Source organism: Ciconia boyciana, chromosome 1 (genome assembly GCF_034638445.1).
Source record: "Ciconia boyciana chromosome 1, ASM3463844v1, whole genome shotgun sequence".
In the NCBI taxonomy this organism is placed as follows: Eukaryota; Metazoa; Chordata; class Aves; order Ciconiiformes; family Ciconiidae; genus Ciconia; species Ciconia boyciana.
The window spans coordinates 136,685,726-136,713,139 of record NC_132934.1 but is presented as its reverse complement, the minus strand read 5'-3'; the positions used below and the strand labels follow the sequence as shown (position 1 = coordinate 136,713,139).

Below are 27,414 nucleotides of genomic sequence, written 5' to 3'. Positions count from 1 at the left end.
GGCAGCAAGTTCTTCTCCTGCATCCCAAGCAAAAAGCAGCAATACTGTACAGCTGTTCAGGTCAGGGGACAAATAGCAAGGTATCACCACCCACATTTCCCATGGTCTCTGTGTCTAATACTTAGCATCAGTTTTGACTGGTCCTGGAAACACTACTTTTTTTGTGCATGCTATCCCAAGAACTGCTAAAGCAGCAAACTGATAATTACAAGGAAACAGCTTGCACCAGCTGGTTCTAACAACAAAGCAGGTAGGAAATGACTGGGGGGAGGTGGGACAAAAAGCATTCTCAACCAGAGAATGAGAACTGAAGAAGGAAAAAAAGCCCAACAACTCACTGTAAAAGACATTTTGTACCTTAAAAAAACCCAGAACATTTACACCTCCACAATACAGGTAACTAACAGTGTTCAAGTTCTTTGCTCAAATCTAAATGATACTTCCCTCTTACAATGATTTAAAACCAAATTAGTATGTGTTGATCATTATTAAAGAAAAACAAAGTAACCTGATCCTCTTAGAAGCTGCAAATAGTAAAACAGGTACAGCCTTATCATCTTCACTCAGAGGAGATGCATGACGCAAAGACACTACCAATGACAAGGTCAAAAGCTGAGCAGAGTCAAAGATGCCACTATGGCAAAAAGGCACCCTCCATGCCTCCTTCTTCGCTTACTGCCTAGAAAGAAGTATCAAGATCTGAGCCTGCAAGGGAAAACAAGTACTTCCAGTTTATTACTGTAAGTCTTGAAATAGGAGCTTTGCTGAATCTGAGCATCACTGAGATGTATGCCAGATCAGTAATTGTCTTTGCACACACCCCCATGGAAAATGGCCTTACTAATGAAAACACATTCAAGTGCAATTCTGCAGGAAAAAATCTAATTTTGCTTGTCCAGAATCAACTTCTCACTCTCCCAGACAGTGAAAGTCCCTTTTCCTAGTTTTATTTCAAGAGTACTGAAAGAGATTAAAAAACATTCCAGAAGTGCAGGACAGACAAGTTGCTGATACTCATCTGCAAAAGTTCAATTTTCCATTCTTCTAAATTCCTACAACTGCCAAAAGGTATGCAATTTAAATTTCTGCTTCAGTTTATTGCTTTAATTATATGGTCTGTATCTTCAGCTTATGTAATGATTATATACTTAGCAAGCAGATGCAAAGACTAACACAAGTTGCAGGACGTCAGACGGGCAGGTGGCGGAAGAAGGGGAAGAAATGTATCAGGATACAGAGTATACCCATAAATCATTTTCACAAAGCAGTCACAAAGAAAGCATTTATCTGAAACTGAGTAATTTAGTGTTGCGCTGGTCTGCTTTCCAGCTGCAAATTAAACTCTAGGACCGAAAGGAATGTACTAAACCTGTTCCAAAATGACCAGATGTGCACACTCAAACACTATTCACCCTACTCTGGTGAACAGCTGGAGCCAAGTTTTGACAAGGGCAACACTGCAGTTTAGTACTGACGGACAATTTCATCTGAATTATAACCAAGTGATATGCTCCCGCCAAAAACAAACAAACAAAAAAGCTAGGGACATTGTAGGAACACATTCAATAGCCAAGGAACACTAATGCTAAACTGAACAGGCAAAATCAGCACTGTCCTCTTACAAAAACACACAGGGATTGAACAGGTAGGGAGCAGCTATACTACAAAACCCTAAAAATTACTATTTTTAGGTAACGACAAGTGCACTTCTGACCCAAATCTCCCAGTCATTCCCCCTTCCCATACCTTGTCCCACATTGCGGTGTAGTCTCAGAGCACACAAACTGGCTTTCTTTTTAATGTAACTAAACCAGAACGTGTGCTCCAGGAGCACCCTTAATGCACCCCAACTGTGTGAATGCACTCAGTTTTCAGGCTCAAGACCAGAGCTAATTTGACATAACCCTCCACCCTCTAAGTAACATGTTCAGCAAGGACACTGGGACCTTATCAACAGCAGTTTCAGCCTACAGATCCAACCCTAATGAGCTGCCCTACTTGCTTACGTAGGACACGGCCACCTCAGGCTGCGTCTACCGGTTGTGCACAGCCTCCTCTCCGTTTAGACCCGGACCTGGCGCAGGAAAGCCACAGCTCTCATCAGGCCCAGCAAGAGATGCGGGTTTCACCTACTGGGCTGCAACAAAATGGTACGTGTCCAGTTTGACTAAAAATATTGAAGTATTTCCTTCAATACTCTACCTGAATAAGCTCTCTAGAAGCTCACAAGTTGTGCTACAGCCTATTCAACACCACCATTTTAGCATCACTTCATCGTTTTACTTTTTCCTGAAGTCTGCTCTGTCAAACCTAAACACAATTTAAAAAGAGAACTACAGAAACTACTACAAATCAAAAAAAAGCATCAAATAGCTAGAAGCCAAGGCAAAATAAGTCACAACGACTTCACTCCCTTGTGGCATACCTTTTACTTTCTGACTTTTCGTATTTCACATGCACCATTTCCTTGGCACAGACACCACTCTGAACCCTGGTCAGCTATCCAAGCACGGCTCGGGAGCTGTGTGGTGGGTAGGGAGAGATGTACCACAAAAGCAAATTAAAAACTAAATAAAAGACTGCCTTTAGTTTTCCTCAAAAGTAAACCTACTGAGCTTTGAAAACTTATGCTGATGTTTATATTGGTTTATCAACTACATGATTATCTTGTATAGTATATACTCAAGCAGCTTATGCTTTCTGTCAGGTTTCAAAGACAGACAAATCAGATTTGCAGCAGTCACTAGCTAAGCACCCAGAATTAGAGGCTATTGAAATGGCTTTTTTTCTTTAAACTCTTATTTTCCTCCTCATTCGATTTACTTGCTAGCCCAGTTGCTCAGAGTTGAAAAAGTGAATCTGAGTTGGCAAAAAATCAACCTTAGCCACCACCTTCACCCACGGGGCCAGCAAGTGCTCCTCAGGGCCAGCCCTGCACACCCCTCCCGTGATCACAAGATTTTTGTGAACCATCCAGCCAAAAGCAGCATGCCGCCAGGCTGCATGAGACAGCCCAAGTACAAGTTGTCTAACCTTACCAGCCCCACAGCAGGCAGGAGTCCTCAGGACGCTGCGACAGGCAGCTGGGAGGTAAGGTGAGACTGTGCCTGCCCCTGTCCTGGTGCCCACCACAGCCCACCTGTGCTGCGGAAAGGAGAGAGGCAGGAACAAGCATGAGCTCCCCTGCTCCCCCACCTCCCTGGGAGGGCTCCCCACCTCTCTGGCTTCCCTCAGACCTGTACCTTCTCATAAAGACTTGCATCAAAACAAGCCTGGATCGCTGGCACCACGTGGGAGATCGTATGCAGGTTTAAAATACAGCATACACAGTCAAGAGTGATCAGATGCAACTATTTCTACTTACTAGCTACACATACATGTCCCTTTTTAAGCCGGGTTTGGTACACAGTTTTATTTAACCTTGTTTTAGTCAACTAATAAATCCTGAAGGCGTTGGAGTGCATTAAAAGGATGTGCTCTTCATTCAAACAAAGCCTGACTTTAAACTGATTTATTGTTTAAAAATAGTATCCTCCATCTTCTAATAAACTAAGAAACTCAGATTATGTATCTTCTTAAAATAGACCTGCTACTGTATGCATAATATAACCATGTGCAAATTTAGCAAAAAGGCTAGCTATAGCTCAGTCAACGTGTTTTAAGTGGTCACTGGAGAACCAACTGAGAAATAAATTTGCAAAGTGACAGCAGCTGACTTGCAGGGCGAACGGTTGCTGCTGAGGCCTCAGTACCCACAGAACGTGCACTTCAGAGGAGAGGAGGGGAGGTGACTTCAAGCCAGCTCTAGCCTGATCCCATGAACTGAGCAAACCCCCCCAGTGGCAGGAACTTTCCAGTTCCTCCTGGAGGGCACATTTCAGTCCGATTTCACCAAAAGGAACCCAGTTCGCATGCTCCAGAACTGCTCTAAAATTCGAACCAAAGCACGGTGCATGAGGATAAATGAGATTTGCTTCAGAGCCTCATCCTTGGGTCAAAAATAAAACACAAATGCAGAAACGCCCGCCATCTGTTATGGCCATTTACTTGACTACGGATTTCCCTTCGCTCTCTAAATTTCAAATATTTGAGCTTATACATTCCTCTGGTACAATTTTCACTGTGTAATAATTTTGCCTTCAGTTCAAAAGAATTACAAGAATTCCCTTCAGCTTCACAGCTCTCAATTTTCAGCTTTGCCTGGTGACCCCAGCTCCTATGAGTATAGCACAGCTGGGGAGCACAGAGGGCCACCTCCTCTCTACTCCCCTCTCTCCTTCCCTGTCTCGTTCAAGGGTTATTTGCACGCTTATTCACGATTCCTGCTTCTTAGGAACACAGTACGGGGTGCAGACACTGCAGGACAGTTAATTTTGGGAATATATCCTCATTTAAATCAGAACTTTTGTTCTGTAGGTAGACTGAAACAACACATTGCATTAAAAGTAGCATTTTTCAGCTGAGCAAAAATGGTACCTTAATGGTGATTTGCAATCAATCACACTGCTTGACCTAACTAAAAAAGGGGTGCTGGGGGGTGGGAAGGTCTTCGCCTACCCTTAATAAGTTAACAACAATCTTACCAACAGTAGGACAGTATTTTTCTTCACAGGCTACTTTCTTTCAGGTCATGAGATACATTTTTCACAGATCTCCTTCAAGGAAAATAATCCTTGGAGCTTGACAATTCCATTTATCCTTCAGCAAATTAAAAAAAAAGAAAAGCAGCACAAACATTAACATTTAATAAAATACAGTCTTAACATGTATGTTAAAGTCTGTCAAAGCTTTACCTAGTTACTATGCTCAATGATAATCTGTCTTCCTCACCGCAGCATATCTCCAATTACACACACACAAAAAAAGAAGAATGTGTTAGTGCCAAATAGTCACATGCTCATGCCTGGGTTCAAAGTCCTGGTAAAGGAGCATTCAAACATTCTGCTGAAAATTGAGCTGCATTCTGTACAAAAAGTTGTGTTGCATCTACATTGCACCTAATGTTAAAAAAAAAAAATATATTTATACATATGTAATCAGATACTCAGGAGTGTGACTAACTCAAAAATTATGTCCAGCTCTTTTGACAAATTTGACAGCTGTTCTGGAATACAATCTTTCCTCCTCTTTTCATCCCTTCTTTCTTCCCCATTTTCCCTCTAACAGATGCTTTTATTCTGTTTTGGGGTTTTTTTTGTTTCGCCTCCTCTCTTCAGTGGCAGCGTCGGGGGGAGGGAGGGAGGAAGCGTAGGGTGCTAATGCACAAAGCAGTGCTTGTTAAAAACTGAACATACCCAGGCAAATCGCCAAATTTAATTCTAAAGACCCCACTTGTGATTTGATGCTAAAATGGAATATAGCATTGTTCTATCTGTCTGTAGGACACTGTGTCTTCTATGGAAGAGGGGTTAAAAACAAAAGGACAAAAAACAGCTTGACACTCCCCCCAGCCTCCAAACACACACTTCATTCCAGAAAATACCATATTCATTGGTCTTCAGAGTTGTTAGAAATAAATCAAGCAGCAAAAAAACAGTATTATCTCACAAACATCGTGAAAAAACATTATTGAAGCTCACAGCGGACATGGTAAGAGCCAAAAAGCAGTCAAGTTCTGCTGCTTTTATCAGATCTGCTACATTCAACGTTTGGATTTGGACCTTGTTGCAGTGAAAACTGTTCATTAAGAAGGGATATCAGAATCTGGCCTGCAAATATTGTGCCCTGTGTCCTTGAAAAATGTGAAATATTGACAAAGCTTCCCAAATCCTTTTGAACTGGACTGTGAATCCTGTATTTCATAAGCAATTGTTACCTGAGGCTAGAGGACAGGTTGCTCAGGTGAGAAACTGCTCATACATGTAAATCGGTGGCTCGGAAGCTAAGGCTGAGATTAGCTTATGAAATGGGGGAGGAAGAATAAGAGAGATTACTTATGCTTAAAATTGTAATGAGTAGTAGTCACACACATTCTCTCCCACAGTTTGCCACATAGCCCGATTTGTCCCAACAGATATTAAACCATAACTCCTAATAATTTAACAGTGGAAAGAAGTACTAAATTGTGAAACAGGCACAACGTGAGTTTAAATTCCATTTGATTTATGCCACGTTCCATTACTAGCATTACGTACCCAAAATAAAATGCATATACTGACATCCATAGAAGTAATAATACACTAAACTATATATATACACAAGTTGCATGTGGAGATAAATCAGTATTTGACTGATGGGGTCCCAAGCACAAATTTGAACTTGCTTCATATTTAGACCATTTTTTCTTTTTTAACCTCATATGCAAGAAGTGCTTCTTTTCCCACGACTTTCCACTTTGCCCCCAGTACAGCCTTTCCCACCTCTTCTACAATCCCCCTGCTTGTCACCCGCCCCCTCTCCTCTTCGACCCAGGTCACCCAGTCACCAATGCAGCAGGGATTAGCACCTCGTAAGGGCTCACAGCAGATGTGCCTCTTCCCTGCTCCAGCTGTGGGGTCTCTGCCTTCATCTGAATGACCACTAACAGGGGACAGCTAACTTTACATGCAGAGCACTTCGCCTTTAAAGATGCACAGACAAAGCAGGAATGGACTGCACATCTCAGGGCCAGGAAAGAGTACAAGAGCGTCTCCATCCAAGAGCCATCAAGCATGCAAACTCTAGGAAATGCGGTTACTCTTCTCAAAACCCTAAACCCTGTCAGCCAGCTCTTTCTCAGTCACATAGCAGAGGCAGAGGTCGCTCCATCACCTGGATGATCACGCAACTCAGCCTTCCCATGTAAACACGGAAAGCGACGATGGGCTGGTTTGCATCCGGGGCATGCTTCTTATTTCTGAAGCTCCAGAGGTGGCAGAGCCACAGAGAGCTCCAAATCAAAAATCTGAATCAGCAATGGTTTTTTCTTGCTTAGTTTTGGGGTTTTGTTTTGGGGGCAGGGGGTTCCCCTCTTAAATGATAAAAAACTGTAAGTCTTTCATATTTAGACAAACACACATGGACAGGCAGGGAGGAAAGATAACATGCAGGGAGAGTGCTGGAAGGAAACTAAAACTGCAGGAAAAACTTGATGTTGGTTTCCGAAAGGCAAGGCAATGCCTCTTTCCTCAGCCACAGCCTATTTCTTCTTCCAATCTTCTGCTTTAGGGTTAGGCAATAGGAGAAACCAAAGGGACAGGATTTATGAGCCTTTTTAGACACCACTCTTTTGGAGGGTGCAGACACACACTCTAGTTGAAAATGCTAAGAACGCGTATGAATTAAACCTGCAAGTCTAAGTCATGTTTTTTTCCACAGAGAAACCTCTTCAGCATCACCCTCCATTTAGGCACCACAGCATTTTGAAGATAATAATTACCCATTAAGCATCCTGAATACATAAGCAAATTAAAGAGAAGTGAGCTAAAAGAATTCAACTCATTTGCTTATAGCCATAAAACCAAGAAACAGGTACAGATATGACTTAAAATTCACGTAAATCCCATGATGTTTGCCACTTCAGCATATCGCCTTAATGACAGCTTAGCATTTTGCTAAATCAATATGCTTGTTCCTGTAAAAAAAGCACTTGGGAAGATTCTCAAGAACATTTTCATCAGGCAGCACTTTCTGTAGTAAAAAATATAATGCTCTCTTAATAATATTAATGTGCAAAATTGACATTAAAAAGCAGGAGTGGCTGAAAGGCCTTTTCAGTAACCCTACAAATTATTCAACTGCTGCATAAGACTTGTGTTCCTCGATGTTCAATACACGTAAGATCCACTGACTCCTCTCATTCCTGTTTAGGACACCACGCTCTTGACAATCTTAGCTGTTAGGAAAACTTGCATATTGCCTTCTGAGTTAGTGTCACACTTAATGAAGTTTAAACATCACAACAAATGAACTCTCTCTCAGCTCTTACGTTCCATATTCCCACAGACCTGGCTGTTACAGAATCAAGTTTTTTGGTAACTGAAGGATTAAGAGAGCTGTTGTACACAAAGTGTTTGTTTAGAGAGGACATAAATTCTGTATCCTCAAGCATTTTCTTAAACACCCCATTTTGTAACAAGACATTTATGTCCCAACCTGTCACACAAAATAACCTGTTTTTTCTTCAGTAACCTTACTGCATTCTTCTTAAAACAAACTAACTTGTGTAACTTTGATAAGATGGTGCACTCAGAAGTACTTTTTATGCTGTTGACACAGCACAGGTAGCTTGCAGACAGGCAAATCTGCTGCAATGAACAGAGTCTGAAGACAGCCAGCCCTTTCACATATTGCTGACCCAATGTTTTACACAGAGGAAAAACCCAGGAAGACTGGGCCACCATTGCTCATAAACTGTTGGGTTTGTTTTTTGGTTTTGGGGTGGGTTTTTTTTGCTTTGTTTTCTAATAGTTTCTCTAATCAAAGCACACAATTGTTCTTTGTATCACCGTTATGATCATATAACTGAAGAACCCTAAAGTAGTTTCTTACTCACATAGGAAAGCAAGGGTTTCACCCTAACCCCTTTAATGCTTTAGTCTAATAGCTGCCAGCTCTAATGACGACTCTGTCTCGAAGTTCAGAGATACATGCAGAGTTGAGCTTAAGTCTTCTCTGGTTTCCTATCCAAACCGCAGTGGACATCAGCCAGATACTAAAGAGAAAGTGTTGGAAGGTCAAATAATTTAATGCAGCACACCAAAACGACATACCACCTCTGCAGGTAAGCAGTGCCCAGCAAAGGACTGAACAAGCCATACGTGGGATTGCAGTGATTAACTGAGTTTAGAGAATTTCCTAGCAGAGCACAGTGTTTGTTACTAGTGGCATTTCCATTTTAGGTCAATTTACTTTTAAGAGAAAAGGCATTCTTTTTGAAACAGTAGCGTATCTTAGAATAGAGAAAACTTTTCTCCCCCATATTGTTTCCCATAATTGCCCTAAACCATATAATTAGGGTGAGCTTCAGCTCTAACGAGTGATATACAAACCCACAAAACAGTCCCTGCGCCCAAATAATTACACCCTAAGCTTCTTTTCTCACAGGCACGCTCACATACCAAATACTCTTTCACAAGAGTAGTTTAAATGATGTATGTAGTTGTACAAGGTACAACAGGTAAATAACAACAGATGGTAAGAAAGCCACAGTGGTAGAAGCACAAAGTGAGATCTATCAGCTATTTTTATTTTAAAACCACATAGATGGTAGATATGCAATAGAAGAATCTATTTCTGACCATTTAGACACCTAGAAAAAATATGCCATCAATAAAACAGAAGGAAGTTGCTTACTTTTGTCTTCTCAAAGGACACATTTCTGGCAATACAATGATATCACAAATTCCTTCTTCTAAAGAAACTGAACAGTCACTATAAAGCAATACTGCTGCATTTATAGTATCACTTTATTTTAAAAAGGCACAGTTTCTGCCACCTACCTGCTACATGAAGGTTTATGTACGCCTATATCTAAAGGAGTTCCAGCATTCAGAGATTGAAGTATTCACAATATAATGCAGTTTTGAAATAGTATATGTATTATAGCATTAGTTTACACCATTAAATGCACGCATAAGGGGAGCTATCTATGTAAGAGGAATTGCCCAGGAAGGCTGCAGTTAAAGTAATTTGTAGCACTTCATTACTGAAAAAGTAACTGGCATTTGGGGTTGTCTTTGCATTTTTACGGAAGACTGAAAAATGCAACTCAGAAAAGCACAACCAGCATATTCCCCCGCAGTCCTGGCAATCAGTTCAGCACTTCTCAACACATCCGTGACTCTGTCAGAAGCCCTGTTTTCAATTAAGTATGAGCACTTTAATGTATTTTGCAACCACAAAACAGTATAAACTTTGCAATTATACTTACAGTCTCTACCACAGACCAAATTTTTACCTATTACAATGCATTTGATTGCTAGATGGAAAACAGTGGGAACAAAAGAGTTTCAAAAAGAAAGCATTGTGTGGCTCTGGAAAAAAAAGTTCCAAGTCAAAGCTTCTATGCGTGTTATCCCATTGCTAGCCTGAATCATCTGTCAGAAGCCAGTAATCATGCTTTCATGTGACTTTTCTCTACATAAGCCTAATCATTTATATCCAAGTTGACATGTACTTCATTTCCATGAAAGCTATCTCCTACCATGGTAGTGATCTTCAATCACAATTTCCAAGATTGTGCTCATATCATGAAACATGTTTTGTAGCTCTTAGTATAATCAAAAGGTTTTTTCTGGATTATCAAATAGTAATGCATATTTCTGTAATTGCTTACCTGAAAGATGAAGCTAAGGAAATATTTAATTTGGTCTTTAATGCAATGTGCCAGCCAAACCAAAATCATTCCAAGTCATGCTTTGTGAACCACTCCAAACGATTTTTTTCCTGCTTCTAAGTCTAATACAAAAATATGACTTTTCCTGTCTGTTAAAGCAAGCAAGCATTTGCAATGGTAATAAAACACTGCTGCAAAGTGTCAAATTGGCTAAATTCTACCTGCTGTTTGTGTGTATTTTCCTGCATGTCTTTTTAACACAAACATGCACATACAGACCCTGATCTAGCAGACTACTTCCATATTCTACAGCCAAGTACACTAAGCATTGCCTCTTGAGCTCACGAGACTGCTTGTCAGTGTGTCTAGGGACAAGCACACAAGCATATGTATTAGTGCATTTCTGAACTGGGACAAAATTTTGTATTAATGAGTATGTGCCGCTAACAGATTGCACCCTGAGACACAGTTCCCCTCTGATAATTAGTTATTTAAATAAGTGGGCATTTGGTTTCACATTTTAGCCCATTTTTTTCAAATAGGCACTTCATACTGCCATTTGCACCCACTGCTTCTCTGCTGTTTGCCATATAACGGGAGAAGGAGAGGATAACTGAGCGTTATGAGAAGACAACTAGTCCTAGGTTTCCAGAGATGAATTATCCACTTCAGAGCAATCTTCTATTTGTATTTGGAAGTTTCAGGAGAAAGTAATCCACTAACGTAATATTTTGTAGAAAACAACCCTCTAAAAATAATTAATGCTTTTATTTTTTAAGCTCTTCACCCAAAACAAGGCAAAATCAAGTTAACTCTCCTGTTCTTTGCAACATTAAGGCAACATCACCAGGCTCTAGATCCTCCTATTTCTTCTCATGGAAGATAGTAGAGTGAATTTCTTCAGAACTTTAAAAAAAGAAAATTACGATTTTTTTGCTCTTAGGTTCCTTTACAGCAACCACCAATAAGTATCCAGTAAATCATGGTTAATTTTTAACTTTAAATACAGCACTGACTCAGATTGCTTTGGGTGAAGAGTTTAATAAACTCCTATTAATTGGAAGAAGTTCAGCTGAATGTAAAATCTTCAAATCAAAGACACCTGCACCAGATGTCCACTGAGGCTCTTTTACCAAAATGGACTTTTTAAAAATTAAATTGGCCTGCATGAAGCCTTTTGTCAAAAAAAGGCCTACACCAAGGGAAACTGAAACTTCTCAGGACGGCCCAACTAACACACGGACTACAGTGGAGAGTATATAAGCCATTTAGACAAGAAAGTCCAAAGCCTCCAGCATTTCTACCATCACCTTAATTACATTTACTAGAGACTGAACAGGTGGCAGCAGCGAGATTTGAAAAAACAATTCCTTATGTGAAGTAGTCTAACACCTACGGAAGGATACAGGGCAAAAAGAAATCTATGCAATTATTTGAAAGCACTGTAAATTAATTGCACTTCCAATTTTCAGGACACCGTTTTATTGGAATTTTGCACCTTCTTGTAAAAATGCTGCACGAAACATGAAAGGAAATTCTCCTCTTCCTTCTAAAGGGAGTTTGAGGACCGTGCACAGATCTTCATCGACAGCTGCTTGTACCAGATCACCAAAGCCACGGTGGCGAAATGATGCTCTAACAGTAGCTATAGGCAGCTTCTCTTCCCTCGCTGTGGTAACTCCCTAACCATTTTAGTAAAGGGCAGATGTTGTGCATGACCCAATTGAATAACCATTTTTATTTTGTTTTGGCTTTGGGGAAGGAAGAGAGTGTTGCACGCAGAATTCAGCGTTGATTAAAAAGCACTAACATTTGGCTGAACAAAACCCAATTTAGCCCCCTGGGCCTGTCTGACCCACTAACCACTGCTTCCTAACTGCTCTGTGATGACAAAGTTTGCCTGAAAAATGCAGAGCTTGCAGAGCAAAAAAAAATGACGCTTACGTCAGTTTTGCAACATTTCCTTAATGACATTACTGTGAAAATCCCCATTCCTCCGCCCTCAAATTTATTGTTTTTAAATTAAACATTTGTAACAAAGACATAACAACTGATGGAGCCTCTTTACTGACTGAACAGGGAATGCATGGAAGTATCAGACAGACATATTACATCGCTCAAACACGGACAATAAATTTATAGAAAGATCTTGTTTCACTACAAGGAAAAGATGGGAGAAGCAGCACAGAGTATTTTGAGAATTTAGAATGTACCATCCCTATGTTATGGGACAACACTTTTCCTCCAGGCACTCTAAGTCTATCTAAATAGGTATCACCTACCAAAAAAAAAATGATCCCCGTTTTGTTTCCAGTTTTCTTTCAGATATGCTTCCTTAAAACACAGGTCTTTCATATGTGTTGTAGGCTCAGGGTTTGCCTAGGGTTTGTGCTTTCCTATAGACGTCCAACAGCAAACCCTATATAAAAGAGAACAGCGTAAAAAGCAGAGGCAGGCAGCGTGGAACATATATAGCCTTTTTTTCCCAAAGCAAGAGCAAAGGTACTAGTGTCATGCAGGGAGAGAGGCATGCTAGCTACACTTGAACTGCCTCTTGCAATACCATCACCAAGTTTATCGAGATCTGGTGCTGAACTTAAGTCCCGGTTCTAAAGCACGCATGAAAAACTGCATCTTTTATTATGAAAAAAGAAAAAGAAAAAAAAGAGTAGATTTTCATTCATCAATAGGGAAGAGGGAAAATTTGAAATAAGTACCAGCCACTAAGTGCTCAGAAACCAAACAGTAAACAAAAGCCTCCAAAATAATAGCAGGTCTTGTGACTTTTTCAGCATTCAAGGACTACAACAGACAATGGTTGGATAGGAGCAGGACTCGAGAGTGAAAATTTTGTGGTGCTTAAGAACTAGATGCCTGCAGCTCTCTGCAGGACGCCAATCCACCTCCTGCACAGAAAGTAAGGAGCCAGCAGAGAGACCCTCTCTAAAGAGCACGGGACATCTTATGGGTAGTGGGGGTTGATAATGTCTTGCAAAAATGCGATTCTTAAAAAGGGAGAAGGCATTGTCACGCTTAGAGATTATCAACACTTAATCATTTTCTTTGGTCCTGTAAAATGATGTCTAGTGACCTCTAATTTCTCAGGCTTTCCAAAGATAAATCAGAACTTCTGAGGAAGAAACAGGGAAAAACAGCACAGCCCAAAACACAGCCTCTCTGTACAACTCATACATTTGCTTTCCTTTCCAATTGCTCCCAAGCTGAGGGGATGCCCAATACAAGCCTTCAAACTGAGGATTAGTTTCATTTCACAGCAGAGACAATTCTCTCAGAGGGAAAAAAAAGGCAGCATACCACAATGCACATTTCAAACATTTTTTCCACAAAAGACGTTTCAATTTCTTATGAGAGAAAAGCCTTTCTAGTATAAGTATCCTGCTTGTCTAGATTAAAAAAAAAAATTCCTACTGTTTTTTGTTCTTCTGCCAACATCAACTTCTTAAATGCTGTAAAAACAAACAATGGTGAAAAAAGAATAATATTCGCTCCATCACCAGAGGTCACAGGGGTGGAGGGCCTTACCACACCACTGTACGGCACAGCAGAACAAAGCAGGGGCATCAGGGCATCCAGGCACTATACTGGAGAAGAATTTGGGCAACCATTTCAGGAGTTCCCAGTGGATCCTGTCTGAAAAATGCCTTGGAAAACAAGTAGCACAGCTGTAACATGAGAGACTTTGAAACCAGGGCTCCATAGTTGTGACCTGATGACAAGACAACCTGATGCAAAATGCTTCAAAAAAGCTTTACTGCAGTTTTTTGATGAAAACCCATGTTCTGAGATTACCGTCCCCACAAAGAGGGCTTGAAAATACTCTTTTAAATGGTGTCATCTACATATAAAGAAAAAATAGGCACATCATCTAGCTCATGTGAAAGAAAACCATAATCAAGGGACTCTGAGCCCTCAAACCAACAGAGCTTCCACAGCTTGAGATTAAAACTCTCTTGTACTCTTGCTTTTTCCTGAATTTCCCACACACGCATACAAAAGGCAATGCCCTTAAAGCCCAAAGGACTTGGATTTAATGCGGTAACTCCAGGCAGTCTGATTTTGTTAACTATTTCAAATGCCCATGAGAAGAACAGCATTCAGTACAGTTACACATGCAGTAAAGTTACCTTCTCACTCCCCATCTTCTGCTCCCGTAGTCCTGGCTTTCTGGAGACTGGCTGACACAAGACCCTGGCAGCCATCACCAAGCTCTGCAGTGGGCACCGCACCCCTGACAGAGTCCCACCAAGGCTTGAGGTACGTGTTAGCCAAGACCTTGTTTTCTCTACAGAGATGAGTGGACAGATACTGTCCCAGCAGACATTACTGAGCTGATGGAGTGGCAGGGGAACAAACATCCTAGAAGGGAAGGGGGAGATTTAGCAAAGCCAAATACTGCTAGAGTTAATAATCATGCCCTAATTCAAACCAGGCCCTCTAAAGCAGTTCAGGTTCATTTTAATTACTCCACAGGTTTTTTCTTGGCATAAGCCAAAGGGGTTCACATCAGAACTGCAGCAACCACTTGGGAGGCAGGAAGCTGCTGTGCTTATCCTAGGAGTATCATGACCTGAATTAATTAGTATGTAGTGCTGCACATTTCCTTAAATCATCTCCAGCGCGTACATTCCTGATCTCACACCCAGGGTCACCATAGCTATGAGGGAAACAAAAGACGGTGGTGAAGCTTGCTGGCATTGCCGCCCTGCCTCTTCCACGTGCCTCCACAGGGGCACAGCTGCTGGGGCTAACATTTGGGAAGGTATTTCCTCCTGCAAACTCCTACCATACGTGCGACAGGTAAGCCCACACACAGCTTCATGAAGAGAGACAGCAGGAGACGGAGCCCCCAAGCAAAGCTGGAAATGAAAAAGTCTGCATGCTAGTGTGTGAGAGAGCGAGTTAATAGCCAATTTAAGGTCATGGGAACAGAGGCAAGTTTAGGTTACTCTACGAACTCTCGTAGGAAAGAAGCTATACAGCCCAGCCAGAACACTACGAGACATCCACACTGAGCAACTTGCGCCCTAGTACACATCGGGGCATTGTGACTACCCTCAGATGCAAAGGCACCTAGTCCGCTGGGCTTATTATAAACGAAGTGTATGTCAGCAGCATACACAAACACAAGGAGGACCCTTTTATGCAATGTTACTGTTATGTCTGGAAAAAAGTCTTTTCCATTGCATTACATAAACAAAAAACCAAACAAAAAACAGACACCAGGGAAAAAAAGAAAGCTTGCCTTCTTTCACTCTAAGCCCAGAAAGGCCATACAAGCACTATCCTCAAAACCCCTTGTGGAAAGGATCGCAGATGCCCAAGCCAGGCCTTATACTTTGTCCTGCAGCCACAAAAACCCCTCATCGTGCAGGTCTCCCACACAGGGGACACTGGCAGTGGGCACACAGCTAAGAAGGGCTGCAATCCTGCCGTCCTCTCGAGCGTCATGTTTTGTGTCATTAACTTCAGTGCTTAAGAGAAACACAGCTGTCTTGGCAGGTCATGCTCAAGGAAGAAAGGCGGTTTCTGAGATAATATGTGCAAAAGCTCCTTAAAAGCCATGATGACCTAGGGGAAGGATTTTAAATTAATTGCCAGTATCTCCTAGCAGGAAGCACTGGCATGGTACATCCTCAGTGCTGTGGGAGGCCTGGGACGCAGGCTGTCACCGGGGTGCTCTTCCCAGCTGTCCCCTTCAGATCGAAGGGGGGCACGCAGAAGCTGCCAAGCCTGAAGGCTTTAAGCGTCACAGCTTCAGCCATGTCTGCCATCAAAGAGTGAAGGCTCCTGCTGCAAGTCCACTTGTGACTGTGGAAGTCATCTGAGTGCCCCAAAGCCAAATCCTGAATGTCTCTGGGACTATGTGTAGCAGTTCAGGATCAATTCAGGTTTGGGATACTGCTGTGATGTCGGTAATTTAGCCTGACACAAAAAATTACTATTAAAATGGCAAATAAATGCAATCATTTCTCCCCTGTGTTTAAACTTGGGTGAGGAGAAGAAATGTCTCTCCATAGAGATCTAACCAGATGCAAATGCAAAGCACAAGTGTTGGAGCAATGAAGCATATGCAATGAAAAGCTTGACATATTTTCTGAGCAAGGCAATAGAAACCACTTACTTTATTTACAAGGTACACGACCTACCATAAGGGACATCTCACACATGCAGAAGATGACAGACTACTGACCATGTGGGAAGTGGGCACAGCAGTCACGCTCACAAACACATACGGAAGGAAAAAGGCATGTTTCCCTCCTACTAATCTTAGCAGCCTCTTTCCTAAAAACCAAAGGGTTAAGGATCAAGTATTTTAAGAAGGATTACAGTAGACGAGAACTTAAGCAGACATGATGGCATTTTTTGAATCCATAAACCTGCCTTATACCATGGCAAAGAGGAAGGAATGCTTCAGGAACCCACGTTTTGGCTGGATAACTGCTTCTCCCCTTCTGCATCTTCTTATGAAGTCCATATAAGACCCTCCTCAGGAGTCCTGCACAGGGACCCATTTAGCATGCCAGAGGAAGAACTAATGAACAGAGATATCACCTTTCCAAGTAGGTGGCAGGGTTTGTTTTGCTGTTTTTTTAACAGAAACTCAGGTATTGTTTCCATTCTCATCCTTCAGTTAAACTCTAACAACCGCGCTGCAAACAAGGAATATTCCTAATTCTCTAACCCATTTGAACAGAATTCTAAGACGGTAGGTGAACTTCGGAGAGAAGACTGCCATCCTACAGCCAGCATACTGACCAATTTGGCAAGTACCTCTACATACAAAAAATAGCAATGCTATCCAAGATCAACTAATCAAGCATGAAACAAAATAGTTTCATCAACCAAATGCATTTTGTAAGAGGAAGAAGTAGATAGCGCTGACTGTAACTACGCTGGTATTTTCCTGATTTTTTTTCTTTGTATGTTCTTACAAGAACAGAAAAAAGATTCAGTGTGCAGTAATTAACACATTTATACATCAGGTTTTAACAGCAGCTGGGACAGTCCCATTAGCCTTGGCAACATTTAATATTCCACGTGTGCCATGCCCTTCTGTCACTGTGGAAGCAGAAAGCCAAGCCTCCAACTTCCCTCCAGTAAAGCACTTAATTTTACTTTAAGAGAGCGTCTCCTGACTTTCTGGGGTTTTTTAAAGCTGTTTCTCCCAGTGTCCTCACTGTTTTCTATCTCTAGCAGGGTTACATCACTTACTTTGAAACAGATAAAAGCTAGCAGCTACCACAGAGAGACATCGTCTATGGAAAACACACCTGCAGGTGCCCAGCACACCATCGGACGGTGTCACAGCTCTGCTCATCACGCATGCAAAACTGGCGAGCGCGCTTGGTCTCTATTTCAGGAGGAAAGCCTTCAATGGAGGATCAAACGCCAATGGGAATAAGGGAGGCAGGGAACCATCTATCCACACACATACTTCTGCCCACAAAACGTGGCAGAAGACAGCTTAGAGGGAGGGAAGGACGAGGTTCGACCATGAGGTCCAGTGCTTCCTCTCTGCGAGGATGATGGAAAGAGCCTAAACCATGCTGGGAAGCTGACCATAATGGGGAAAACATTCAGCAGCTGACAGCTATGGGAAACCTAAGAAAATCCAGAAATAAAGTTTTACAGGAAAATAAAATCATTTTCATGAAATCTGCAGACTGTTTAAAGCTAAAATCATTCAAGTCTTGACTCACGCTGCTACCCCATTTGTGTTTTGTTTCAGTGCCACCCACTCCCCAAATACTTAACTTCAGTCTGCCACAGCTACTTTAAATTAGCATTTTCAATAAGTTTTTTTACTCCTTCCTGGTTCTTTTCTGCCTCCCTGAGGTTTCCATTGAGGAACAACAGGAATTCAATATGTGGTAGATTACAACAATTTCTCAAATATGGCATTGCAAGCATATTAATGGCAGATAAGACAAAAAACCTCAAGGAATTTCAGGAGGAGGTTAAAGATTAAGTATCCATTATATGTTTCTCATAGCTCAAGTTTGAGGAGAAAACCAGGTATTTTCAAACTGTTTAAAAATAATTTAAAGGGAGGGACTAAAAATTACAGGCTATAAAAACCAAAATTACTTAACTGGCTATTTTTCATTCCATATAATTATTTCTTTAAGTTTCCAGACATTATCTGAAATGGGGGATTTTCATCAGACAATTAGCAAGCACGAGAAAATGCCCCTTTAATTTCAGCACGGAATGGGAAAAACGTCTACGGACTGAACGTATACACTGCATGAGGGAAATAATTACTAACACGAGCTACATCAGTCACGCATAGCAAAGCCCCCTCTGCACTGCATTCCTTGTATTTGCTGACATAAAACTCTGGCTCAATGGAACAGTTATCAGCTTTAGTACCTAATAACTTCACTGGCTGGTGAGCAGACTATAATAGATGATGCACTAGATTCTGTTACATTCCCCTGACATGGTATGACAAATATCTCAGAGATTTCAAGGCTTTTGTACCAACGCCCATCGCAGAGCCCAAGCAGATGTTGCATGAAGTGTTGCTGTTCATTACACCTTGCAAGTTGTGGGCTCTTGACAGATGTGCTGGAGCAGATCCCTGTGCTTGCACCAAGAGTTCCTAGCTCCCAATACTCCCACTAGTCATCCTTCCTCCTGACTTTTTTTTTTTTCATACATGCCTAAGCAGCTCAAGAAAAGCATTTAATTTCCCACAAGGGAAGTTCCATGTGCAAACGTATTTTCAGCTGTGTGTCTAACGAATACAACAACTCATTTTACACTTTTGTTTGGGAAAGTGCATGACATTTATGTCAACTCAATTCTGGTAACTAAAGTGTAAGTTTACACACAAACAGCAATCATTTAAAACCTTCTAAAAGTTATTCTTTCAAAAAAAACCCAAAACAAAATACACAAAAAACAACCAACAAGAAAATGAAAATTACTTTAATAGAGAATTTAGGAAAAAGTACTGAAGATCCAGCCAGAGCTCTGCACTAATTCAGACTTGCACAGCATTTGTCAGCACGATGCATGCCTAGGACTTCATTCCAGCAAATCCTGACAGAGGTGCCCAGCATCTAGAATTTAAGCAGCTTTAAAAAGACGTCTTAAGTCGACAAAAGCACTCTCTTATGTTGCAAAACACTTGTGTCCCATCAGAAAGCAAAACATACATAAACCCATGGAGTTTAAAAGAATCGGTGGGAAATCTCTCCTGAATAAGGTCAAACAGCAGCTGCTCTCCCGGGCAGGCTCACAAAGGGCACAGGCAGGAGCCTGCAGGCAGCCAACACTCACCTTCACCCAGCAGCCTCACCGATGCGCACTCAGCTTTAGGACTGAAAAGCCTCAATGAATTTTCTAGCATGCAAGCTGATAAAAGCGTAGACCGAAAGGTGAAGTGAAAACCAGACATCGGAGATTCCCAGTTAGCTGTGCCTTGCTGGCAGCATGAGGAAGTCAGATTCCTCCTCGGTTAGCCATCAGCAGCTCCAACCCAGCAAAACCACCAATAAGCCCAAATGTATGTTTCCAATTTTAAGAAAAACGGCACACTACTCAAAATGTAATCCTTCTCTGGCTGGACTCCCGTCATTTACTCTAGTTTTTGGATCTCCAGACCAGCTGCATTGTTAACACAAGGTGTCCTTTCTACGCACCAGTCCACAAACCAGCACCTGGGAGGCAAGCCAGCTGCTTCCTTACTCCTGAGCCGCTAACGGAGCAAGTTTTGCCCTGTTTGCCTTCAGTGTAATCCCCCTCTCCAATTAGTGTATGCTTTAGACCAGGGCAATTCTTATATTTTCATTGGCACTGAAGGAATGTATACGAAGACAGAGTTTTAGGCTGCAGTATGCCATGATTGCTCTATGCTCTTAGTAAACATTAAAAAACACCCACAAAATTATGAAGGCTGTATCTTATGTTGGATACTCCAAATCAGTTCATAACTTCAGGAAGTCCAGTCTTCATTACCCAGGTCCCAGCTATCTTTGAACCACAGTCCTTTTCAACTTTCTTCCCCCCAGGCAAAAAACAACCCCAAACACTAAGTACAAACACATTCCTGAAAGTCATTTTCTGTACGTATATCTTTAGGCTAAAATTTCCAAGCATCACATGCACTCAGCTATCAAAGCATAAAACACACACACACACAAAACTGACATGCAGCAACGCACTGAGGTTTGTACCACTGGATAGCTCTGCGTCAGGCACATCTTTCTATTAATGAAACATAAGCTCCATTCACATTTTGAAATTGCTGCTAGTCAAACAGCTCCAAAACCAGGCAGAACAAAAGATCTTGAATTCTCATAGTTCTTTGCGTTGCTTGTAAACATTTCCCAAGCCGCAACTCCACATGCAAGCTTGTGAGCCTAAAACCCAAGAGAGGTGGGAGAGGGAGACTGCCAAAGCACCAAGACAAAGCAGCAACAGAAAGTAACAAACAGCTCAGGACTAAGTGGTACATACGATGCTATCTATTTGTTACACTGAATGGTCAAATCTCCTCCACTGTTGCTCACTGTGTTTACAAGGAAGGAGTGACAGGGAATTCAGATGGGCACAGTCACCCCGGCACCCCAGCTGTCAGAGGTTCATGCCTACCTGCAGAAGAAAAGTTTGGAGAGGATCAGGAGGCGTGGATTCCTCCCCCAGTACTGTCACACTGAGTTCGCTTCCTCCCGGCCACAGGCTACATCGCATACAAGAAGCAGCAGCCACCTTACAAGATGGATGGGATGGACAAGAGCCACCATGGCTCTGTTTCGTGCTTTGCCTATTGCAGCTATTGACCCGGTAATCCTCCCAGCGCAGGCTTCTGCATCTCTACAGAGCCTCACAGGCTCAGCTGAGACCCATTACTTCAATATCTTTGATAATCTTTGATGTCCCACATGGAGAGTAAACCATCTTTCCTTACATTTGCTCACCACAACTCAAACCCAGAGGCACTCGTACCCAAATGGATTTTAAGGAACCAGCTGGGAGAACAGAAAGGATTTTGATTTCCCTGGATGGCTCAAACCAATCCAGCCACAAGCACGCTGAGGCGAACCCTGGAGAATGACCCCTCAAACGTGCCACCACACACCCCACCAGACCCGGCACCCCGGCGAGATGCCGTGCGCTCCATCGGGAGTGAGCCTCGACCCCACACTCCAGGGTAAACAGCACCTACATTAAAAGTACACAATAAGCAAATACATCCTCCGCAGTGTTAACACTGTGGTGCCACAAAGGGTTCAAATTTTTGCAGGCGGACCTGAGCAACTTGCGGGAAGGCAGCTCCCACAGCTCCGTGCAAGCTCTCGGTCCCCAAGCGGGAGCGGCCCGAGGAGCTGCACGGAGCAGCAAGGTGACATGCAGCATGGGCAGGTGCTGGGATGCATTCACAGGGACCAGGTGCGTGCGTGTCTGGGAAGGGGTGAAGGGCACACACAGCTGGGATGCATGTGGGGGAGGTCAAAAAGAAGAGAAATCCAGGAGTTTCAGCGGGAAGAATGGCCATCATGGGGAGTGTGGTAATGTAACAACCCACAGCAGCTCCCTCTGCAAACGCTTTACTCCAGTGAAATTTCACTGGATACAATGCTCTTGCACTTCTAGAAAGATAACAACACATTTACATCCAAATACCATCAGTGGAAGTACAATACGCGCAGTGATTCTGCGTCTGGCTGCACCAGCTGTGTATCTCAGGGAAAACAAAATCCTCGCTATGAGAACATGCACCCACTCAGGGAACGACACGATGCCGCTGCAAGAGGAATAAAAAAGATACCAAGAAGTGGGCTTCTGGGCTTATGTTCAATTTATTTTAACCTTATCCTGAAAAGGACTTTGGACTTATTTTTTAGAGTAATTACTTCAGATATTACTAAATATTGCTCATAGAAGTTGCAGATGCCCCATCCCTGGATGCTCCATCCCTGGAAGTGTTCAAGGTCAGGCTGGACGGGGCTTTGAGCAAGTGAAAAGATGTCCCTGCCCCTGGCAGTGGGGTTGGACTAGATGATCTTTAAAGGTCCCTTCCAAACCAAACCATTCTATGATTAGATAGCATTAACCTTGAAAAGAAAAGGCTATAGAAAAAATACTGTATAAAAAAACAATGCTTGCAACATGATGACTGCTGGAATAACACCACATGGAAGCAAACTTGAAAAAAAGATACCTGGCTTGAGAAAAATAACTAAAGCCCTTTAAACATTGAAAGTGACCTGCAGATTTCAATTGGTTTAAGAAATTCTAGGAACACTCTGAAAAAGATAATCAGGTACTACCACAGTTCAGCCCTCCCAGGGATGTAATCTATAATCCAGTATGTTCTTCTGAAATGTAACATTTCAAGACCTATCAGACATACCGTAATTCACACATGGGACAGCAGATCTCCTATATTACTGAACCATACGTTTAGAAAGAGCGCAACAGGAAGAATCTGTAAATATGGTGAAAACACAAATTGTTTAGGATACTGGGAAATATCTGAAATGCACAACATTTTCTCCTCTGCCTCCTTCCCAGACAAGCAGGATTACAGTGAGAAGGCAACATTAAGTACTTTTTAATAGCTTAAGCAGGTGTTGTGGAGATAGAGGAAGGGCAGCAGTATGAAATTTTATATTTCATGGGTTTTAAGAGAAGATAAACTTAATATTAGTTTCTTTTTTTATAGGACAAGGTTAAATATATTTAAGAGGTGCAAGATTTAACAGACCATGGACTACACCACTTGGCAATTGAAAACCAGCCACCCTTAATGACCAATACTAATCAGATTTTACTATTACTGTGACACACAAAAGATTTCAGCTCCCGTCTGAACAAAGTGTATAGCTGAATAGAAAGAAAGAGGACTTATTCTCTTTCAGGATTTGCCCCCAGCTGTTTATAAGAAGAAAGCCTGGTTCAGGGAATATTTGAACCTACTTTGGACACGTTTCACATAAAAGCGAGGACTGTTTCTATGGGTAGTAGAAGCTCCTAAGGTGGAACTCCTGAGGTTACTGCCCACGAGGAAGGGATGGTTCACTCTGGGATGCAGGGAAGAGCCGTGAGGATGCAGGAACTAGTACTGCTGGGGGAGCTGGATGTGCTGCAGAAGGTGTGAAGGAGAAGGTGATGGCCCCAGCGCAGCACAGCATGATGCCCCAGGGAACTCCTGGGTTTGCAGGCTCTGCGAGGCAGCCGTTCCTGCACAGGGACTGCAGAGAGATGGGATGCAAACCCACATGAAGACGGTCATCATTTCATCCCCTGTTTGTGCACAGTGTTCTCCTCGCTATCTCTTTTTTAAAAAACAATCAATCAAAACATAATATATGTACCCACTCTGCTCCAACCACTTTTCTAATTTGAAAGCAACAGTTTGGGGACTACAAAGAAGAAAAGGTGTAAAATTATGACAACACACAGTTCCCCAGAAATGACACTGTATCATGCTTTTCAAACTTTTAGGAACAAACACCTTTCGCATTTTTTCTTCATTTTGTAAAATAACAGTCCCTTCCCCACCTCCTAGATGAGACGCTACGTTTGGGAGAGTGTGTGCCGCGATGTAAGATGCCAACGGGTGGGTCTTCTCCCATGACACGCACAAAGCACTGTGCTGGTTTATTACTGACGACCCTCCAGCCAGCGCAAACCCTCACTGGTGTTGAACACAATGTGCCCGACTTTCGGAAGCGCTGAGGGAGCCAAAAACCTCAATGGCCACGGTGGGCTCTTAGCAGCTCCGAAAAGAAAAAAAATAATAATAATCAGCCTCAGCAAGCCAGTCCTACACAAAAGTTGCATGCGAGCAAGGACAATTCAAGCAGTCCCAATGAGAAACAGTCAAATACAGCCTTGCCATCGGATCAGGAAGCTCAGTACAGCACCGGGGCTCCAAACAAGTCCTGGTTACTCGGTCACATCAGCCTCAGCCTACCTAAAGCCAAGGCAGCAGTTATGCAATGGCATAAACAAAACATCGTATTCATGAGGGACTGGATCCCCAGCTGACAAAGACTTCTTTCTATGACTTCTTTTTGAAGTATTTCATCTGAAATCTGTGCTAGAAGTTCCCCCTCCTGACTGGCCACACTGCCATTACCCCGTCAGGCATGGCTTGATCATCCAACAATGTTTCTAAGCAAAGAAGTCTACAGACCTTGGAGTTTTGTGCCATTATCATCATTATGAGCAGCACATTCAAGAAATGTTTTCTTCTCTCCACTCCCCTTTCCCCAACTGTTACATTCAGGACAAGACATTCTATACAGACATAAAACATACATTTCACACACTGTTGCAGACCCACAACCTGCAAGACTAACTTTAGTGTTTTTCTAAGATTTTAGGACTAAACCAAAGATTTGCTTCTCCTCAAGATGAATCACCCACAAAGATTTAAAACAACCTTTTGGTTTCAAACCCCTAGCAGCTTAATTTACTGAAGAAAAATCAATTTCATAGACTTAGCAGCAAAGACACTCAAGAACAATTTTACATGTGTTATCTAACAAATTTTATTCCCCCACCCCCCAAATAAGATGTTGTAATCCAATGAATACGCTTCTCTTAATAAGACACTTGAAAACATTCCTTTCTCTCTTTCCCTCTTCCATCCCCATTCCAAGATTTATCCGACATCCATCCATGGCAGTAAAATAAAAGCATATGTTAAGAGAAGGATGCAAAGATACAGACATGGGAGAGGCCATCCACTTTACAGTTTCATTGAATATCAAAAGTTCACATAGGGAAAGCATAGTCTAAAAAGTGAGTATCGGAATATGCATGCAAAAAATGGTGCCGGTAATACAGCTGGTTTGTTTTTCAGCCTTCAGAGCTGCAAAGGCAGTAGGAATCCGTACTTTAACATGCATTGAAAGGGGTGTTGGAAACTTCAGAAAAGCTTAGTAAAAAGACAGGAGTCTGATCTTCACTAAGCTAGGGAACAAACCAGTTAATAAGCATTTAGACATTAAGGAATTAGGTGATGCGAATTAATTTAACAAAGTAGCAACCATAGGAATTCTGTCAGCTTCCTTTGGCTTTGGCTGAGTAATTAATTCCTTTTTTTCTTCTTCTTAATTAAAACCAGAGACAGTGCCAGCATCAGTATGTGCATATTAACACACAGGCACGCACTGATAGCTCTGCTTTAGCAGCTGCAACCTCTAAGCAGTAATATGCCACTGGCAAACTGGACCAAAGATACAGCTGTATTTGTCTATCTTTTTTTTCCTTTTTCCAAACCTCATAACTTTCATTACTGCTTAATTCATTTGGATCTATAGTTGGTTGAAAGGAAAGCTCGCAGGAAGCAGCCCATGCTAGAAGGCCCATGCTAGAAGGATGGCAAACACTGAACAGGTCTGTTGACTACCGAGTGACCCATGGGCACGACGAATCCTTCCCTGGTCAGGGCCTCACTTCAGCTCACGCTAACGCACGCACGCAAGTGCCTCCCTCCCCACAAGTTTGGGAACAGAAGCCGCCGCTCTCCATCGACGCCCAATTCCCTCCACCGTGCAGAGCCCAAGCTACAGGAGGGAAGAGCGCACCACGTTATCCCAATGGCCCCCAGGATTCCCTAATGCTCACCCCGAAACGCGTTACGCCTGGCACACAGGCGCACTTCCCACCTTGAAAAGGCACGTCCACTCTCCCCCCTGTCCCCCAAGTCTATTCCTCCTCTCCCGAACCACGCTTCACCCCCTGAACCGCACCCCAGCCGACCCGCGTTTGGCGCAGAGGGGCTGAGCGGAACCCCCGCCCCGGCTTCTCCCGAGGGGAAGCGGGGACGAGACCGAGTCACTCCCCAGCGCCGGGCGGCGGCACCAAGCCCCGCGGGGAGACCCGGGGCCGCCCGCGGCCGCCGCGCTCCCCGCGCCCTGCGGCGCTCCGGCCCGGCCCGCCCCAACGGCCGCCCCTGCCCCCGGCGTGCGGCGCAGCCCCCGACCACGCCGCTGCCTCAGCTTCAGCGGGACCGGGGGAGAAGACACGCTCCGGGCCGGCTGCGTACAACGGCCTCCAAGAAACTAGAGCTCCAGGACTCTGTAGTATTATTATCAATAATGCGTTTAAAGGAAGGGAGCGTTCTCCGGCTGGCGAGGTCCCGTTGCCCCGCCGGCTCTACTCGCCGGCCAGGAGCCCCCCGCGCCCGCCCCCGCTCCCGCCGAGTTTCTGTGGCAGCGGCCCGGCCCCAGCGGGTGAGGGGGGCTGAGGGGCGGCCGCCCCCGACCCGCTCCGCCGGGGGGCTCGGCAGGCTACTGCCCCCCGCCGCGCGGGAAGAGGCCGGGCCGGGGCCGCCGCGAACCCCGGGGCTGCCCCGCACCTGCCCCCGCTCCCACCCTCCCCGCAGCCGCGGCTCCCCCTGCGGCCCCGGAGCGGGGGCTGCCCCGCAGCCCGGCTCGCTTACCCATGGCTGGCTCTCGTCGCCCGGGCGCTGCGGGGGGAGCAGGGCAGGGGCTCGCTCTGCCGTGCCTCGCCGGGCTGGGCTGGGCTGGGCTGGGCTGGGCTGCGCCGGGCTGGGCGAGAGGCGCAGCGGCGGCAGCTCGCACACTGGCGGGCTCCGCTCGCCTCCGGCGGCTGCGGCGCGGCGAGAGGGGCGGGGACGGCCCCGCCTGCCTGCGCCGCCCGAGGGGCCCCCGGCCCGGCCCGCCCGGCCCGGCCCGGCCCGCCGCGGGGCAGGGGTGGCGGAGCGCCGCCCCGCGGCCCGGCGGGGGCACCCCCGGCGGCGGGCAGCCGCGCCGCCCTCCCCGCCTCCGCCCGGCCGCGGGGCCGGGGCTGCTGCCTCCCGCCCGGGCCCTGCTGCCGGGGCGTCCCTGAAACTAGGGCTTGCTTTCTTACGTTGGCCCCTGTTTTCCTCCAGCGAGTTATCGTTCGTCCCCAGAAGGCTCCCGGGAACGAGCACCCCGGGGCCAGGCGGGACCCCTGTCCCTCTCCGCTTCAGGTGCTTGCCTGGAAACGGGGCTAAGGGCACTCTTGACCTTCAGAGGCATCTGGCTTCTCGGTGTTTCTCTGTGGCAACGGCAAGGGCAGTGTGCGCCCAAACATAACGTTATTTCATTAATATCTATACTCGTGTTCAACAATGTGATTCTTATCTTCACAGCCTCTTCTGAAGCCAGGAATGCCACTTCACAGCG

At 44.0% G+C, this 27,414-nt stretch overlaps 1 protein-coding gene across 2 annotated transcripts in view; it reads right to left on the bottom strand.

Annotated features, from left to right (window-relative positions):
* The window catches only part of GPM6B (glycoprotein M6B), a 109,190-nt gene extending 82,337 nt beyond the window's left edge, over positions 1-26,853 (bottom strand). For both annotated transcript variants that reach the window (XM_072849431.1, XM_072849436.1), the window contains exon 1: positions 26,685-26,853. In XM_072849431.1, coding sequence (XP_072705532.1) covers positions 26,685-26,688 — 4 coding nt within the window. In that variant the 5' untranslated portion in view covers positions 26,689-26,853. The remainder of the gene's footprint in view (positions 1-26,684) is intronic.
* Between the last annotated feature and the right edge of the window lie 561 nt (positions 26,854-27,414).